Genomic DNA, 20,042 nt, shown 5'->3' with positions numbered 1-20,042 from the left:
GCCACCAGGTGCACCGGTACTTGTTATAATGGGTATTACGTCTATGTGACAACGAATGAATTTTGGATGATTTCCTCTCAAATGCGCTCTAGTTCTTTTTGGACAAGAATCTACCTGAAGTTATTATTATTATTCTTTCATTATAACATGATTTAGTATATTAGTGAGGTAACTGTCTAAGTGGTGACAGTGCCACTTTTAAGAGCCGTATTTTAAATCTCATTCTATTTTCAAAACTGGTACAGTCTGAGCATTTCAGTTTTGACGAATCCTTGTTGGTGTTTAAGTTGAGGAAATATCACCTCAAACTACGATAAATTTGATAATAACAGAGCAGTGTTGTACACATTCAGAAATTGTGGTTACTCGACACAAAGCCAAACATTTTTTTGGCAGCCACCATTCTAGGTAAATGCACTTCATTATGAACAGCGCAGGTTAAACTCATGGAAAGCACATTTTCTCCAACTCATGGAAAGCACATTTTCTCTACAAATGCATTTGACACTACGAGCGTATTAATATTTATCGTTTCAGTTTTGGCATTTACACAAATATTCCAGACCTAATGTCAAATCTGTATTATCAACATCCTTATACAAAGAGTTCGTGTTTGCTATACGGGAAGATATGTATACTACCGAATAGATCTGGAAATAATGCTGGTCTGAAATTCCGTAACATTATTACGCATTCATGTTTACAGTGTATTTGCCTGCAACCTACAGTCAGATCACTAGGTATCAAGTAACAATCTTCGTTTCTTAGTTAATCGTGACTAATTGATAAACTTAGCACATGTATCTGTCATCATCTCAAAGCATGATTCATTCCAAGCACGTAAATAACCCGCTTGGCTGAGTTTCGTTGTGATCATGCACCATCGCAAAATAGGAGCGGCTTATAAATTATCTTGCTTCAAAGTTCGTGATTGGAAAAAATGTGAAGTGTTTAGGATGCCGTGGAAAATTAGCTGTTATGTCTCACCAATGTGTTGATTGTCAGTTCGTGGTCGTGAAAAGTAATTAGTTACTTAAAGCAGTAGGTGATCTGTTGAGAATATTAACCGTTTAAATAACAACAATAAAGTGGACTGAGATGTTGTCAACAAAGACGTTATTGCTAACTGCATGGTTTAGTAGTAGATAAACCATTGCTGATCAATTAAATTCATGATCAAACCAGAGGCATAGCATTGCTTTCATTTGCATTACATGAATAACTTCATAGTCTATGATGAGCAAAATATGCAATACGTATATCAATATACCAATTTACATGCCAAAGCCTTGTCCCGACAGAGATCAAAAGTATGTAATGTCGGAAAATTTGAGGACATATTCTGACCGTATGTACACACATGGGGTATAGAACCCCAAGAAAATTGAGGTATCGGTGACCGAAAACCGTTGTTCTGACGGGCGTGTTGACGCCTTGAGATTTCGTACGTAGAGTGTCGGACCCTCGAGAGTCAAACACCGTACATTTTCAGCCCGTCTGAATATGGCTTTAGACGTATCAAAATCAGCGTTAACATTGATTACATTATTGAATAACGTTCTGGTACTTTGTTATAATGCCGGATGCTGTAAAACATATTTGATGGCTAACTTTTCAAGCCACCACATGTTTATCACCCATGAATCGTTCAACTAGTATAAACACCTGATGACAGTAGTTAAGTACATTAAGTGAATGAACTTGACAATGACTGTACTAAGTGTAGGAAACAAGTCATGACGGTAGATAATCTAGATTCCAATAGGTCTAAGTACATTATGCGTTTAATCTGAACTGACGTGTATATAGTTAGTACAGATAAGATTTAATACTTAAAACTTAGAGCCCGATTTTGACATGGTTTGAAAGTGCGTTTTCTTTTACAAGTTGATGGAGCAAGATATATACATCAACACTCAATAGGTATTGAATGGTTTGAAGTATTCCTCCGTTTGGTTAAACGTAATATCTTTAAAACCCGAATACATTTGGCACGGACTGGGAGGTCGATTCTTGATTTGCCACGTCTTTGTCCTTGCATTGCTTACAGGGCACAGTGTCATTGCCCCGATATCTTCATGGCAGAAATCGCCATGGTAGGTTGAATCCACCACCACGCATGGCCATTTTGTTCCGACCTGTTTAATAGTTTGAATCGCATAATGGGCCGAAGGACATCTGACTAAGGCTACTGACAATAGCCCGGTGACCATGGGTGACTGACCTCGCTAGTGTGTGAGTGAACATGGTACGCCATATGTCATCTGCTTTTAGACTACCTCCACGATTGGCCTATAGACCTTTTTCCCTCTTTCCCATCATGCACTATTCCAGGGGGTATGAGTGTCGCAAAATACATCATCTCCCCGGGGAGTACAGAGTTATGTTCATTACATTCTGGAATACGGACATTTCGGCTGGTGCCTTCATCACAAAAAAGGAATCCCCGATCATCACGATAATAGCGCGCGATCACTAATACCTTTAGGGGGCAAAAACAACATTTCTATGCCTTATGGACATAGTGTCGTCACCAAAAAAGTTTCCTGCTATTGAAACCTAACTTTGTATACATTTTATAGACATAATGGTGAAAAACTAATGACGGGACACGCAGTGATATTTTGTCGGCGTCCGTTTCACTTTTTTTTCGGAGATGAAAATAAGACGTAAACAAATATCTCTAACACAGATGTTCTGCATCGCTCCGTAACTGCATCACTCGTGTATTCAATAATTGCATAATTAGTAACATCGATGGCCTTTACGATAATCCGCATATGGTCGAATCCAACGAAAAGTGTACACGGCATGTTTTTGGCCATAACTTAAAATTATTAATCAATTGACATTCGTTTTTGTATTGTGTTTATTCGCCGTGATCATACGCTTCGCGCCATATATAATAAGACCCCCTTCTGTTAAAAACTTAGACATAGAGACCCCAAAACATGCTATTTTTACCCATTTTTTCAAAATATTTCTTAAAGTATTTTTAAAAACATCTAAATCAGTTATGAAAAGAAGTCATTGAATTGAATCTAATTTGATATTATAAAAGATGTGTATTCAAAGATTGCCTGTTCAATTTTTCACATAGTTGTACATAATTATGAATTTTCTGTAATAATTTTTTTACATTACCTACGAATACAATTTTTCATATCACTAGATATATCTTTAAAAATGGAAATCACTAATAAATGCGCAATTGATACAAGCTTTGATATGTCCAATACTGAAATGCATTGCATTCGGACATCTTTATTATTGTGTTTAGCTGCCAGAAATTCTAAATGGCACAAATGTAGGTTTGGTAAAAAATATGCATTACCTCCGAATACATGTTAAAAGCTGTGTCATTTCCACAAACTGAGAGAATAGTAAACACTAGTTAAGCAATAGGTGCAGGGTAATACACTCTTTATTTCTACCAAGTTTCAATAGCCTGCGTTTAAATATTTCTGAGATGTCAACAATAAAAACAAGTATTCGTAGGTAAATTTCGGTAACCGAATGTTACCTGCGAGTACAATTTGACATCATGACAGTATTGTGAAACACCGCCATTCATGCCAATGCCCATATTGGTACATAACGAAGGCCTGTATGTTTGCTATCAAATCATGTGTCAATGAAAGTTGCGAATTCACATACATGCCCACCATGCAAAGCTGAATACGGCTTAATTGTTGAAAAATATGTACTGAAATAGACGACGGTCTGCTCATTTGAAAGAAAAATCAGATTCGAAGAAGATTAGAAGGGGATAAATACTTGGATTTGTCAGCTGTCATGTGTGTTTCATTTTAAACGTTTACTGACCTTCTGGTTTCTGAGTAATTGTGTCCAAATTGGTTTATTCGAAGGTAACCTTTGACGTTTTCGCTAAGTTTACCTACGAATACCATGGACAAAAACGACTTTTCTCATTGTCCCATGATCTAGACAACACAGTGGTGGACCCTAGTATAAAGCTTATTATAGTTGCCCTCAAACGAAAGGACACAAGACGTAACTGACTCCAAGATGGACTTCACAAGTCTGCAATAACGGTTTTAAGCGATTTGTGTGCAATTAAGCAAATTATAGTCAATTTAGTGCCTTTGTTTCTTACTTCAATCCTCTTTCAACCACTGTAAACCGACATTAAATATACATGATAGGGTCTCAAGTATCAATAAACGCACATAAAGAAAATAATACTTTCAAAGTGCTTTATAAAATGAAGATTTGATTGCGATATCCACCAAAAGTCTAATTCTTACCTACAAATACTGAAATGTTACTTACGAATACAACATAATACATGACATGTGTAATGAAGTGTCCCTACCAATGGAAATTAATTGTCAAAAACTTTAAGCGGTACCCCGGACAATATTATTACCCATAATACGGATTCATTCAACAATTATTTATTATGTAAATCTGCTGTTTAACTACTTGTATATCAAAATGAAGTGTTCAAAATCTTGCTAAAAGCATCAAAAAATTTTGATCTAAGGTAAAAGCACTTATTCATTTGGACGTACCATCTGAAAGAGATCTAAAAACTACCATTTTATTCATTCATTATCATAATAGCAAAATTTGAACCTCTAAACTCAATATAGAAATTGTTAAATCGCTCATGTTACCTACGAATACCCGGGTTTCTTCACCTATCATTTTATAAAGCATTAGGTGTATGCGTATATTTCCTAATATTCCTGAAAACAGATATCCCACTCGTTCGTATACAATATGTAAATTTATTCATACTCATATGATAAATAAAATACAGAAACTGACCTAAACTTCATTTTCAAAAATAAACTAGCATAAATTGACTAAGATCATATTGATCGCGTTATAAAAATAAAACACATATTTTCTGGTTGAGCTAGCATTTTCCTGACACTCCGTGGTCTATATTACACGAAAAAAATGTGGGAATATTCCATTTGTTTTAGGTTGATTAGTATTGTGATAGTGAAAGCATCCTAGTGGTATTCGTAGGTAACTTTGGGTTTTGATGTCACATTTACTATCACACGTCCTGGATTTTTCAAGTTTAGTGATGGCACTTTTGGTTCCTATAAGGCCAACATGCCATCAATCAATGGGCAAAAGGAAAAAAATGTGGAGACATTTTTATTTTGGACTTTTATTTTTGGCCCGTGGACACTTTTGGTTGGATTCAACCATATATGGAATCAGTATGCCCATATTAAGACAAAATAATTGCAAAGGCCTGGCAAAGACCATCGGATGCACGCGATCTATGAGGTTGATGAGCTACGTCATACCCCCCTGGAATAGTGCATTGTGGGATAGAGGGGAAAAGGTCAATACACTGCGCTATAGAGTCGGCACATATAAAATCAGAATCATTGTCAGTTTTTGAGTTCAAGATGCAAGCTTCTTTCTCAAGACGCTAGCTAACGACTATCATATCTATTCAAAACACATATTCAAGTGCAAGGAACCACATCTGGCTTATTTAGACGAAATCATTTACGGGATATTTTCTACCCCGGTATCCAACGATTTTCGTCTCATATCAAACTCGTGCATAGCACATTCACGTGTATCGATCCCGGGTATTGATTTTAGTATCTCTGATGCACCAAGTAATTATTAGCCAGGCGATGTCGGTGTGCAGGGCATCGGCAACACTGACTGAGATCAAGGCGAAGTTTTATTGGGAGATCTGCACTCTACCCCCAACGAAGGTGGGTGGTATTTTCATTGCTAATATGACTTAAGGTGGTACTACACCCCTTCACAAACTTGTAAATATTTTTGCATTTTCTCCAACAATAATAACACACTGGTAACAAAAGTTATGTATATTATATAGGGACAAGGAATCCTGTTACTACACTGGAATTTCAGTGACTCAAGACAACCGGTACGTTATTTATGATAAGAAAAGAGGTACCGTTAGAATGTACTTCGTATTTCTTAACATTATACAATGAACCACTTGCCTTGAATCACTGAAATTTCAGTGAAGTAATTGGATTACTTGCCCCTATAATATTAATAACTCAGTGTGTAGTTATTTTGGATAAAAATGCAAAAGTAGTCATAACATTTATCAGGGAGTGTAGTACCACATTAAGATAACAAATTAGTCTTAGAATGCTTATTTGAGTATATTAGAGGGGATGGGAACTAGTTGTTCTACTTCTACTGCTAATTGATTACGATACCAGGGTCCAGTATTTAGGACGTTGAGGAGAGGTCCTCTGGAACTCATACGAATTGCACTCTCCTCTTAGTGTAGTAGCTTTAAAATACTTCTTTGTAGACAATCATCTAGGTATCGACTTAAATAATAGCACGTATCCAGTGCAAATTATGTAATTTTTTTTAAATTTAATGTACAATTATAAATGCATCAGACACATTATATTATATGTAGCTGTCTTCAGGTAAAATCTGATATAGATGTAATAATATGATAATAAATCAAATTGCTTTTCTAATTAACAATTCGGAATACGGTCAAAGAACCAATTTGGAAAACGATCAAAGAACAGTATGCCTGCCATACACACTGCTTACGGTGCAGTGGCTTATTTCTTAAGGGATATTCCAATTATACGTATTAAAACATTTAAACTGACACTCGACACCTAAGTCAGAGAACTGAAGTCCAATCATCCCCGAGCTCTAGTTTTAGCTGCGCCTTTGGGGTGGTAACCGTACCGTAATAATTATTGGATTATTTAGCGCATGGAAGGATATAATGAATGTAAAATTTGCCGTTATTACTGCATAGGACCAAGTTTGTAACGGTTACTGTTTTTGCAGTTTCACGAAAGAATATGGATCGGAGCGCAAGAAGACCGTAATGCCATATTTGGCATGTAAACGATATGATCGTTTACACTTTTTTAAAAAGCCATAATAGTCATACTTCTCAGGTACATGGGTATAGGCAAGAAGAATCATTTTTTATATCAACCAAGTAAATATCTGTAATATTGATCGATATTGAGAGATTTATCATTTTTGGACTTACGGTGTTCTTGCGCTCGGATTGAAATAAAAGCTTATAACTCAAAACTGAATGCAGATGTTGGAAATACTTGGAAATTTACCATATTGGTAATCTATGTGCAAAGACGAGCAAACTGACACCTTGTTTGTTGAATTTGAAGGTTGTTTTAAAATTTGACCTCAGTTGACCTTAAACCGGAAGTGACCCTCTAACTCATTAACCGAGCTCAACATTTATCATAAATTATACATTTTCGTAATCGTTGTGATGAGACGAGTAATTTGACATGTCTCGTGACGACATTGGACAATTTTTCATTTTTGACCCGAACCCTCTTGACCCTTGCGGGGGCCACATGTTTACAAAAATTGTTTTCTTCATCCAATAACTTCAAAACCACCTGTAATTCAATTTCGTCAAAAGTGGACTTACAGTATTCTTGCGCTCAGGTCTTCATATACATTTTTTAATTTCTTTAGTTATTCAGCACACGTTTTGTTAAGCAACCGTGCTGCATGGTTGTCTGAATGTAAACAAGTAGCTATCCTAGCATATTTCAAAAATGGTAACAATTTGCTCTCAAAGCAATTAGTACAAATTGGATTAGGTTTCTTATCCTCTAATATATAATCATTTAGTCGTCGGTCCAGTTTAAGGCCGTTTAATATAACACAGATGATAAGTAAATTGGCAATGTGTAATCCGAGGAGCGCAACTTTAACGTCCCATCTCCGCTGAGTCTTGGCTCGGTTTTCTAACCTCTCATGTACGTTATTGATATGTTTTTGATAATATAGAATCGTTAGTATGACGTAACTAAAGAATAAATAACACCTTATAAAAACACTACGAGAACACCAATACCCGGCAAACAATTCGACTGCTTTAAGAAGGCCACGTCTTGATTACAGTCAATTTCACATAATTAGGTTATATACCAATAAATGATCAGGTTCAAATGTAAAAAGGATCAATACCGAGATCAGCGAAGAAAAAAATACTAACCCTCGTCATACGTAAGGTTTTTCATTAGACATAAAACAAACACCCACGTTTACGCCCAAACACCTTAAACTTAGATCAACCCTTTGCGCTCATTTAAATTATTTTACCCAGTTTCTTACCGACCATCAAAATGACTATAGAGGGTGTGGAATGAGACCTACTATAGGGTCTCAAGTAAAAAAATATTGCAAGAAATTTCGAGTTTTTTACTTGAGTTGAAATGTTCATTTCCTGTTTTATATTTAGGAGATTTGGCGAAACTATATTGCCGAAAAGCAATGTTGCCCATAATCTTTTACATCGCCATAATTTTCTGATGGGATTACATAAATTGTGACGTCATAGCGATATAGATGGGGACCATTTGTACTTATTTTAGTATCACCGGATACAGGAGACCCATAACCATACATTGGTATCACTGAATACAGAAGGCTCATAACCATACATTGGTATAACTGTATAGAGAAGGCCCATAACCATACATTGGTATCACTGTATACAGAAGGCTCATAACCATACATTGGTATCATATACCTGGCGGTTATAATGAAAACGTAGAGGTTGTAACCCCCCCCCTTCGTAGTCCGTGTTACAAAACATGGTCCAGTAGCTAGGACGAGGGTAAATCTTCTCTTTGTTGTTGTTGGAAATCTGCAATAGCATTTCCTTTCTCAGTTTTACACCGTGATGAGAAATGTTAAAGTAGTATTCCATGATCCTAGCATCCTCTTTTTATGACATGTTTCCGTAGATTTTCTCGAAAAAAGCTTATTCTCAAAATGTCAATTGATTTCTAATTTGCGTTTGTGAGTTATGTATGATTATATGTATTATACAGCTCCATAGACGTGTTGTTATTTCATTCTGGTGTACCAGAACGCAATTAAAATTTCATGATATTTATGCTAAACGAATTAATCTGCAAGAAATATTTGTTACCTAAAACATTATGTAACCAGAGGTTTCCAGTGCGATACAAATCTCAACGTTATTTGAGAAACGTTGGGGATGAGGCTGTGGATCACGAAATGCTCTGTTGAAATAATAATTGCTAGACTTTAGAGGTGAGCTATATCGTGTTTGCATTTTATAATTTAGCCACATGTTTGTACAAATGACCCATTGCGGTACTTGCAACTACAAAAACATCACAAATGCATCTGAAGAGTATCTTCATTTTTTACTGAGTTTCAATTTTAGGCGTGTTAGTGGTGAAGTGTGAAGTGTTTTACTCTCATGACAATTAGCTAACACCGGGTTTCTGTTACAATTCTTGAGGCTATGTCAAATCATTTACGGGTCATTTCAAATTGGTTTTATATTTCGTGCTAGATACCTTGTGAGGTGAAGAACCAATACCTGAGGGTGTAATGAAGCAAGAGATCTGACTTCCTTGCATCACCCAATATTGCATTGCATTCACCAACGGCAAGTGACAATCCAGTTCTTTAAATGATACTACATAAGGTGAAGAAAAATAACCCCGGGTCTGACTTACAAATTGGTACAATAAAAATGTGCCAAAAGGACATATCTTATATTTAAAACATTAACATGCCATATCCTGTTGACCTTAGTCGGCTTATTTCATCTGGTAAAAATATGTCACTCGTAAACGCCATAAGAGAAAGATTTGTTTCTTTTGACAAGCATGTGTCATCAGGTAAACTGGACTTTGACAAAAACAGAAACTTGGTTTTAATATTTTCGTGTGTATCCACCTTTTTGTATGTCAAATCATTGGAAAAGTTTACTTCAGCAATGATAAAGAAAATTGTAACGTAAGCAAGAATACGATGCATCCTTTTACCATGTTAGGGTTTGAATTATAATATAAGCTCTTAAAATAGCTGTGGATATTACTTACATACACCAGATGCCAATTTTGTTGTTGTTATGTACTTCAGCATTTACATAAAGAATAATTTGCATCATCGGTGATGTCTTGGTACATAGGGCATTGGACGAAAGGATATGGCATTTGATAATTTTAAGCTCGAGAACTATTCCCAATAGCAATGCCAAACTATTCTCTTTCTAAATCGTTATTAATAGAGGACTATTTGTGTCGCAAATTTTCAGTTGATTCCGAATTTGCGTTTGCGAGTTATGCATGATTATGTGTATTACACAGCTGCATAAACAATGTGTTGTAATTTCGTTCTCGTGTACCAGAACGCAATTCAAATGTCATGATATTTTTGCTAAACGAATTAATCTGCAAGAAATATTTGGTACATACATTATGTAACCATGGAAGAAAGAGATAAGAAGGAACCACAACGAACGCATTCACTTTGTCCACTCCCTTTACCGACATTTAGTTGACATTGTTATTCATGAGGATTTACTTTGATCAATACCCCGCGTTAAATAGGTGATTGGTATTGTATTCCATGTATTTGCATGTCTTCTGGAGCGTGTGTGAAGGATGATTTGAACTAATGACCTTCCGTGCAAGCACCCTATAGGATTTTCTTTGGTGACGTGATCATCGGTCATTGATGGCCTACATCTTTTCTTCCATTTTGCCCAATTTTTCCGAACTTTGATGACTTTTTTCTCAGAGTTGGCAGTCTTTGGCACTGAAACGAGTTAGCTAGTTACGATTATACCCATATAAACTATTAAATTAAACAGGTTTTATGTACCGGACTCAACCGGAACATTGTGCATTATTTAAGAACATTTTACATCTATTTTTCATCGAAAAAGTCACCAAAATCTTACCTTATTTGCTAAAGATGAAACTCAGCAAAAAAACGGCCGATTTTGATTACCTTTTCGATGTTTTATAGGACATTTGCTACCCAACACGATCAAGAAAACAGTTTGACTGTAGATCCCAAAACAAAGCTACTATACATGTTCAGAGCATCAGTGAAATTCCATAATCTTACTTCTGGGTAGCGTTTGTTTGTTCGTGGATGGGTTTGTTATAAAATGTTTCCAGTAATGATTTTGCCAAGCATCGATCGCGGTAAATGGATCATACATGAAAGTAAGTACCATTGATAGCTTTTCTTTTCATGCGTCAATAGATAAGCGGATTAAAACTTGGCCGATCGAAGTCGTTGTGGTTCCTTCTCATCTCTTTCTTCCATGATGTAACCAAAGGTTTCCAGTGGTATAAAAATCTCAACTTTTTTTTGAGAAAAGTGGGGGATGAAACTGTGGATCACGAAATGCTCTTTAACATAATAGTTGCTAGACTTCATCGTTTATGCATTATAATTCAGCCACTTCACTTGTGCAAATGACCCATTGCGATACTTGCAACTAAAAAAACATCATGATGCATCTGAAGAGTATCTTCATTTTTACTGAGTTTCAATTTTAGGCGTGTCAGTGGTGAGGCGTGAAGTGTTTTACTCTCATGACAATTAGCTAACACCGGGTTTCTGTTACAATTCTTGAGGCTATGTCAAATCATTTACGGGTCATTTCAAATTGGTTTTATATTTCGTGCTAGATACCTTGTGAGGTGAAGAACCAATACCTGAGGGTGTAATGAAGCAAGATATCTGACTTCCTTGCATCACCCAATATTGCATTGCATTCACCAACGGCAAGTGACAATCCATTTCTTTAAATGTTACTACATATGCCGTAAATAGGTGAAGAAAAATAACCCCAGGTTTGAATAATGAATTGGCATAATTCAGCCCTAATGTAATAAAAGGAGGTATCTTATATTTAACCCATTAAAATGTTATTTCCTTTGGCCAGAGCCTTGGTCAACTTATTACATGTGGTAAAATGATGACACTCGTAAACGCGGCAAGACAAAGATACATGGGCCATCAGGTAAACCGACCTTTATCCAAAGCAGTAACATCGTTTTAATCTCTTCGTATGTATCCACATTTTTGTATGTCAAATCATTAGAAAGGTTAACTTCAATCATGACAACAAAAATTGTATCTGACGCGTCCTTTTATCATATAAGGGATTGACTTACAATATATGCTCTTAATTTAACTATGGATATTACTTACTTACACCAGAGGGCCTGCGCTGGGTTAGATTAAGACCAAGTATTGCCAATTTTGTTGTTATGTACTTCAGCATATTTCTTGAAGTGTGAATAAGACGCAGTAGTGTAATCGGAAAACGTATTCCCCATAATGCTATGGTCTGAAGCGCAATGCTTTGCATACTACACTGGGGTATCAGCAGGGTTCTTGGAACGAAAAAAAGCTCTAACCTTTTACACAATGCATGTTGACCCGCAAAAGAAACGTATGCAATAATCAGATATTACAAGAAAGTATCTGTCGGAAATAATCCAGTTTTTGTATATAATACAATCACGTTGCCCATCTTCAAAAAAGAGTTGATGCCATACTGGTTGCCAAGTTTCAAAGTAGTTCATTAAGTATTTAAAACTACGCAAAAGTATTTTTCTGATCATAAAAAATATCATGGTTTGGCCTATCAGAGACAATTCTCGAGTTATAAGTGAAACTGTAAAAAGGGTCGCGTTTTTGGCTCCTCAGGGGTCAATACCTAAAAAAAAGCAGCTCCGATTGCCATACACAAATTAAATGGTTTCTGATTGTAGGATTTTTGATATAATGAATTGAATTCATATAAATAATCGATGATGTATTGGTACATAGAAAAATGGGCGAAAGGATATGACATTTGAGCGTTTTGCTAATAATTCGAGAACTATTCCCAATGCCAAGCTATTCTCTTTCAAACTCATTATTACCAGGGGAATATGTGTGTGTGTTTTTAACATAATTTGACCAAAATACCCACTGAACCATAATGATCTTGACCTATATTGCGATGCTACCTCATCATCATCAGTCGGCTGCGAAGCAGGCGACTACAAGCTTTATCCAACTATTGTGATCTTGGGCAAGCGAAACAAATTTGTTTGGCTACAGCATCCCTTCAGTATTTGCCAGGAGGTGCTGGACATACTGTAAGCAAATTCTAGCAATTTGACCTGCGGGTCACCATCAGAGTTTGAAATAAAGTCTTCTTTTCTTTAAAGTACAGTGTGCGCGGCCGTCCCTTTTCCCTCCTCCCATGTCATGCGAGTATTTGGGGGGGAGCTTTGGGGGCTTTGGGGGCGCCAGCCCCCCGGGGTAAAAGCAGAGGGCGGCAAAAATGAAGGGGCGGCGGAAGAAGAAGGGGCGGCAAAAACAGGGGCGGCAGAAAGAATTAGTAAATAAAAAAGGGCGGAAAATTTGATAAAGCATATAAAAATTTGCTCTTCACTTTTTCAAACGACCGAAGAAAAAAAATGGGTCAACCTTTTCGGACTGTTGAGGAAGGGGCGGCAAAATTGAATTTTCTTCAGCCCCCCTCCTCCCCCACGGTACGCCACTGCATGTGGTGGAATATAAATGGCGTATTCTTTCACAGGCTCGTCGTCTTCAAGACGCAGTATATGGCCGAGAAATTTGAGTTGATGAATCTTGACTCTGGCAACCAGTGGAGTGGTGTTGGTCAGATTGTAGATGGTTTCATTCGGAATCCGATCCACACTCTAGATGTTTAACAAGATTCTGTAGCAAGATGTGGCAAAGGCACTGATCTTGTTTTCCTTGTCCTTGGTGATTACCCATGACTGACACTCGTACAGAAAGACAGTAACACAAGTTGTGATTTTTGTTTCCATTGGCAGGGATAGGCTTCTCCTAAGGCGTTCCAGTGTCGCGAAAGCTGCCCAGGCTAGTGCTTTTCTTCTTGTTTAGCTATCCAACACTAGAGCCCATCTTGGAACCCAAGTACTTGAGGTCTGTGACATGGTTGATGGTATATACCATAGAATTCAAGTACTCGTTGCGCGTTACACATTTGCAGCCATATATTCTGTCTTAGGTGCGCTGATGACAAGGCCTATATCTGCTGCTGCAGTCGCAGTTCTAGTAAGCTGCGACTGGGCCCGGGCTGTGGAAGATTCCACCTATATATAGGGCTACCTATATATAACTTTATATCCTAAATGGTGCCAACTATTCTTCTTTTGAATCGTTTTTGCAATACTTTGAGACTATTGTGGTTAACATCTGAGTATCTGTTAGGTGGAGCGGTAAATGCGACCTCGGATTTGTTTTGCTTATATCCCGATAACAATACGTCGCAGGTACACTAAACTATACTGTTTCTGAACCTATTTGACTATAGTCGGTATACCTTCCTCGAGCCAGTAAAGTTGATATGTTTTATGGTATAATTGTTGTCTAGCATAATATATTCCTGCATACATTAGTTTGATAGTACTTTACTGCCTCGAGGAATGTATACGGACTATAGCTAAATACTTTTGACCCATGTATGACCTTGAGGGAGTCTTAAATCTTTTGAAGCAGGTACATTCTTTGCCGCCATAGTTTTTCTGTTATATCAAGATCTGATTTTAGTTCTAAACCTCAATCACAACAAAATTCAACACCTTCGAAACCAACACATGTTGCAACTGGACTACCCAGTAAACACAAAACGTTTTCAAAACGTTTCAAATTGGTTTTAGTTTGGTTTCGTTTTTGTAAAACGTTATAAAACCGTTTTAGAAACGCTACCGCGTAACAGTTGGTTTCTTGATTGATGATTGTTTACACCAAAACGTATTAATAACTAAATAATAACGTGTGCAAAATGCTAACAAAACAAGCGTTCATATAACGTTTTATTACAACCAAATATTTTCGTAACTTAGGCATTTATTTTGTCATTATTATATTAATCGTATGTTGCCATTCATCATCATCAACATCATCATCATCATCATCATCATCATCATCATCATCATTATTATCATCAACACCATCATCATCAACATCATCATTAAGTCAATTGTCAAAATATAGAATTGAAAGTTATTCCTCAAAAAGTATCTATTAAATGTTGTGCAAATATTTCGATGAAATGTGTCTTCAACACTTTTCTGATATAGGAAAACATGGGCCTTCTACATTCATTGTACTGACCTGCAAAAATAGAGATCAATGAACATCTAAACCGTTGTCTTGCCGTTTGTAATTATGAAAGATCGTAAATTTATTGTTTTTGCAAGCGTTTCAATTATCTTTGCAACCTCGTAGCTCTGCTTTGGCTGCAAAGTGATAACACGGTATGCAGGCAATTCGCGTAGGCCTACTGGGAATGAGACTATACGAACTTGACCCTGAATAGGGTCTGCGATTTGAAAGTGGTATTTGAACTCCGGGTTTGAACTCAAGTAGGCCTATAGCAACCGGTATAGTGGTTTACAAACATGTTCTTCTTTCATATCGCACTGGACAGCCTGACAGTTATATTATTACATGTATTTATATTTCAAATCAACTCGTCGCTCTGCTGCAGGATTATTATAGGCCTATCAGCCTTTCGGTGTTGTAAATCTTTGACCAAGTTCGGGGACCAAATGTTCTTTTGGAATATATCGTTGTAGGTTTTTTGCCGTTTTGTTTCTGAATTACACTCTCATGACTCAGAGCTGACTTTATAACTGTTGCAATCGGATACTGTAATATTTCCCCAAAAAGTGACATTTTCGGGTAAGTTAAAGTATATTTTAGACTTTTATCATAATCCAAACAGGTAGACACCCGGGGTAGACATATACATGTTTGATGTTGCAGCCTGGAGCCAGTAAGAAGTAACTTAACAATGGCCTATAGGAACATGGAGCTGTTGGGGTCATACGTTAGCTAATGGTGTAAGTTTATCGGCCTTGGCTGGTGTATAACAACACACGGCTTCATGTTTTACTACAGAGTTTACGTCTGGACTCCAATCACAAAACATTATACGGATCATGTACGGATGTAACCATAACGTCGCATCGTTTGCTGCAGTAGTAAAGTAGTAAAGAATTATTGTTCAACTGTTTTTCGATACAATTTTTTAACGTTATATTGGCATTTTTAAAACGTTACTAAAACGCTTGCAAAACGCCACATTTTACGTTTTTAAAACGTAAATATTGAAACGTATTCGTAACCAAACTGATGTGTTTTTTTAACGTTATAATGGCGTTTTTTTAACGTTACATGAAAACGTTACTAAAGCGTATTCAAAACTCCACACTTTTCCGTTTTTAAAACGCAATATTGAAACGTTTTCCAAACCAAAGTGAAACGGGTTTTAAACGTTATAAAAACGTATTTTGGCTAGCTGGGTAGTTGCATCTGTTTCAGATGTAACCGCATAAATTTTCTTGGATCATTAGATGTATTATATAAGTATAAGTTATTTATTCCCAAGAAAAAAATCAATAATAACTCTGCTGTGCTAAGCGCCATATGCATTAAAGATTAAAATCAACACTTGCCCCTCAGGTGTGAATTATTTACCCAATTGCCCACATCATAATAAAGTGGAAGCATAGTTCAGGCTTGCGTTATAAAAGGCTTAACAAGCGTAAACTCGCGCTCGGTTTTTCAAGAAGGAGAAAAGGAAACACAATTTTCGAACCAGCGACTAAAACTACAATTACAATAATTGCAATGAAGTAACAAATTGATTTAGTTATATTGTGAATAAAAACAGTTCTCAGAATGCAATATTGTATCTTTTTGCTGATGACTATAAAAATTAGAGTTTCAATAATTTAGCATTCATTATCACACGTTAATGTTTCAGTAATTAAAACATTTTTGTTTTTCTATAATAAGTATATTAGTCCTCTCATATTGTTGACATGTCAAAATATTATTTCTAATTATATCTGGATATGGTGTCAACGATTTAAATTGATACAAACTGCACGTATTCATTAACTTGTGTTCATATCACGTAGACAAAGTACAAATTAGAAACAAAATATATTTGTAATATAATTTGATAATAGGCAAGTTCGTACCGATACGTGTTGGTAATAATTTGAAATAAGGTATAAAAAAAGCGGTCGCTTTCAATTTATCAATGCGATCACTTCCGCTTAGTTTAAGCGTATACCATCTATTGAAAACAACCTTCGTTCAATTTATAAATTGTTAAAGACTGACCAAAAATGTAAATCATTTTCACTTATCAATAAATTAGCAATAAATTAGAGTGCAATCAAACACATGACAAGTGAGAGAAGGTGTTCTTATCTCATCGTAAGTCAGATTAACTCAACTTCCAGATGTTATAGCTAAACGGTGCTATTTTAATCACATTCATGTTACGCTGTTTTAAAACTAGTACGTACAATAATATTCTTTGTAAAAAGTGCCTGTTCACAATGTTTTCTTGTAGATGTTCTTGCCCCAGTGTATAGCAATTTAAAGTCAAGTAGCAGATGCTAAAATTCGTTGTGTTGTTTGAAACCTACACGCACGTAAAGTTTGGTGTAAAATCAAAGTAATTTCCACTAATAATATTATCCTGCTGGGTTTTTTCTACTTTACAGTGGTAGCGGAAGCGGGTGGATGAAGGGAACACGCCCTCCCCACCTAGAATTGATGTCCCTCCTACCTTTTAAAAATCACATAATCATATAATATAATTTACATATTTAATCTGCTCGCAACCCATAAATATTTAATGCTTCAGCCACCAAGTATCGGTACTTTGTTATAATGGGTATTACGCCTATGTGACAAAGAATGAATTTTGGATGATTTCCTCTCAAATGCAATCTATCATCAAATTTCAACATAACAAACTAACTAAAAGCTGAACAGCTTAGCTTTACCTTGAAATAAACAGGGTCGGATCCAGGATTTTTTATAGGGGCGCTGAGCCACCAGATTGTACCAAATTGTTTCTAGACTAAAATTATTGGAACTTGCCAGGACACTTGTTTAATACTTGAGTAGAGAAGTGAAAAGGTGAAGTTCGCTTGAGTAGGGTGTAACGTAATGAATTAACCATCTTCTTCAGGTTTTTTTTTTAACACGAATAGTGTAATGAAGGGGTTAGGGGAGGGCCCCTATATAGGTACATTTCGTGTGTTCAAAAAACAAATATTATTATTGTGCTTTGGTTTGTTTTTTGTTTATTTATTTGTTTGTTTGTTTGTTTGTAGCGTTTTTCTGCAAAATTCGTGTTTAAACTATGATTCCTTGACTAAATTCCTTTACTACTTTTAAGCAATACATTTCTGGGAGGACACAGTCCCTTTATACAAGGAATGCAGAAATCTCCAGAAGTAAATTTTTGAATCCTTTATTTGCTGGAGCATAATATATTTTGTTCATTATTTATATATACTAAGTCATTATAACAGGCTACGAATACGCCTCTAAAGTACTTAAAAAGTCGGTGTCGTTAGTGAAGTGTACTTGAAACCCGATTCAACTGACCGTCTCCAATATTAAATTTGGGTCAACATCGAAATTGCCGGGAGAAGTGTAACAGATATCAAGTCATTTTAGATTAAAATAAATATTTAATTTAAATATAAGCTGTTTTAAATCGGTCGTCGACCCTCGGCTTAAGAACTTTTTTATGCAGTAAATCTCAGTTGTTCTCGGTCACCGAAACGGTGAAGCTAGTCACTAAGACAAATTTAATAATGGCATTTTCAACTGGATTATAACCCTAGGCATATTTTGTTCGTACTATACCCATCTTATTTGGTACCCAGTAATACCAGAATAAGTAGCATATTATGTCGTTACTATGACATCGTAAAATAAGCGCGTTTTCACACACAAAAAAACAGAAAGTTCTCCTCAATCCATAAAAATAGCTCCTAGTTTGTGTTGCTAATATAGGGTGAGTGTTCTATTGGTGAAATTATTTTGATTTTTGTGGCCATTTGCAGTTTGTTTTTTGGGTCACTTAAAGAAATGGAAATTTCACCTAAGGAAATCATAATTCAACTGGTTAGTGTGTTCACTTTAAAATCCAGTATGGACGTCAAGATTGCTACAATCATTTATGAATTTCTATGTACAAATTTCTAGAGCATAATAATTATGATAATGATTTTGGTGTCTAATTTTCTAAGGTTTTTGGGTCACTCAAGGCAATATTATCATAATAAACATTCCCAGAGTAACGTCACAATAATCGATCCAACCTTGAAAGTCCCCGATTTTCAGTAACTCAATGGAAAATATAGGTAAAAACCATTCTAACATGTGTAGGAATTTTCATGCCCATAATTTCTTCCAAAAATATCCCAAATCAGTAGATGGACATCAAAAGCACTCATGACCCTGGAAGTCGCACGGTCTACTCTAACCACGAGTAATGTAAGGTCACATTTTATTTCGTTTAAAAAGCGCATCTAATGGCTAGTCGAGTAATTACATGGAGGAGTGTGGTGGTTTAAGCGTTTACGACGACAATAATTTAATCTTTTCCGTGAGCACCCCCCCCCTTCCCTTGTCTTTTGGTTATGTTATGTGATGTTGATTTATTTTGTTAATTTCATTTGATTTCAGGGAAAGGCTAACTTTCAGACCTTCTTGGTCTTCCAGCCTTTTCCTCCATATGTACCGTGTTTATATATTATTTTTTATGTAATGTCTTTGATTTTTATGGAAATAAAAAATATGAATATGAATCGAGGTGCAATTATAGTGTTGGGCAAATTGTTATTTATATATCTACCACTTACTTTTCATATAATGTAATATCCGGAATCCATATCGTTTTGGTAGGTACCATCAAATGCTGAATGCCTTCATAGTTTTCGGGATTCCATCTTAAAAATTCATCAACCCACTCCTGAACCATCCGTGAAAAGAAGGTGAGAGGTTTTGTTAATGAATTATACTGTCAATAGAAAAACCACACGTGTTGTTTTACCGCCATTGAGGCTTCATAATTTATTACATGCACTAGGTGTTTTTACCTAAACACAATACAATATTTCAAAAACCAAAAGCCAGTTCTATAGATTTGGAAGGTTTGATCTATATATTGGAATTGGGGCTAGTTTCAGTTATAAAGTAGTCCACATACCAACGTACGTTGGTACCAACGTACCCCGGTAAACATGCATAATGTCGAATGTTTCCTCGAGAATGGACCACCTGTTATACAGACTTGACAGTAAATATGGAATATTTCCTCATAAAGTTTCAAGACTAATCTGAAAGGAGTTTGCATAAACTTATTGAGAACGTATCACTTT

At 36.0% G+C, this 20,042-nt stretch overlaps 1 protein-coding gene across 1 annotated transcript in view; it reads right to left on the bottom strand.

Annotated features, from left to right (window-relative positions):
- The window catches only part of LOC140139064 (neuronal acetylcholine receptor subunit alpha-3-like), a 38,822-nt gene extending 19,180 nt beyond the window's left edge, over window positions 1-19,642 (bottom strand). The window contains exon 1 of the mRNA XM_072160848.1: window positions 19,524-19,642. Coding sequence (XP_072016949.1) covers window positions 19,524-19,642 — 119 coding nt within the window. The remainder of the gene's footprint in view (window positions 1-19,523) is intronic.
- Between the last annotated feature and the right edge of the window lie 400 nt (window positions 19,643-20,042).

This window comes from Amphiura filiformis, chromosome 2 (assembly GCF_039555335.1).
Source record: "Amphiura filiformis chromosome 2, Afil_fr2py, whole genome shotgun sequence".
Classification (NCBI taxonomy): domain Eukaryota; kingdom Metazoa; phylum Echinodermata; class Ophiuroidea; order Amphilepidida; family Amphiuridae; genus Amphiura; species Amphiura filiformis.
This window is presented reverse-complemented; position numbering and strand designations above follow the sequence as displayed.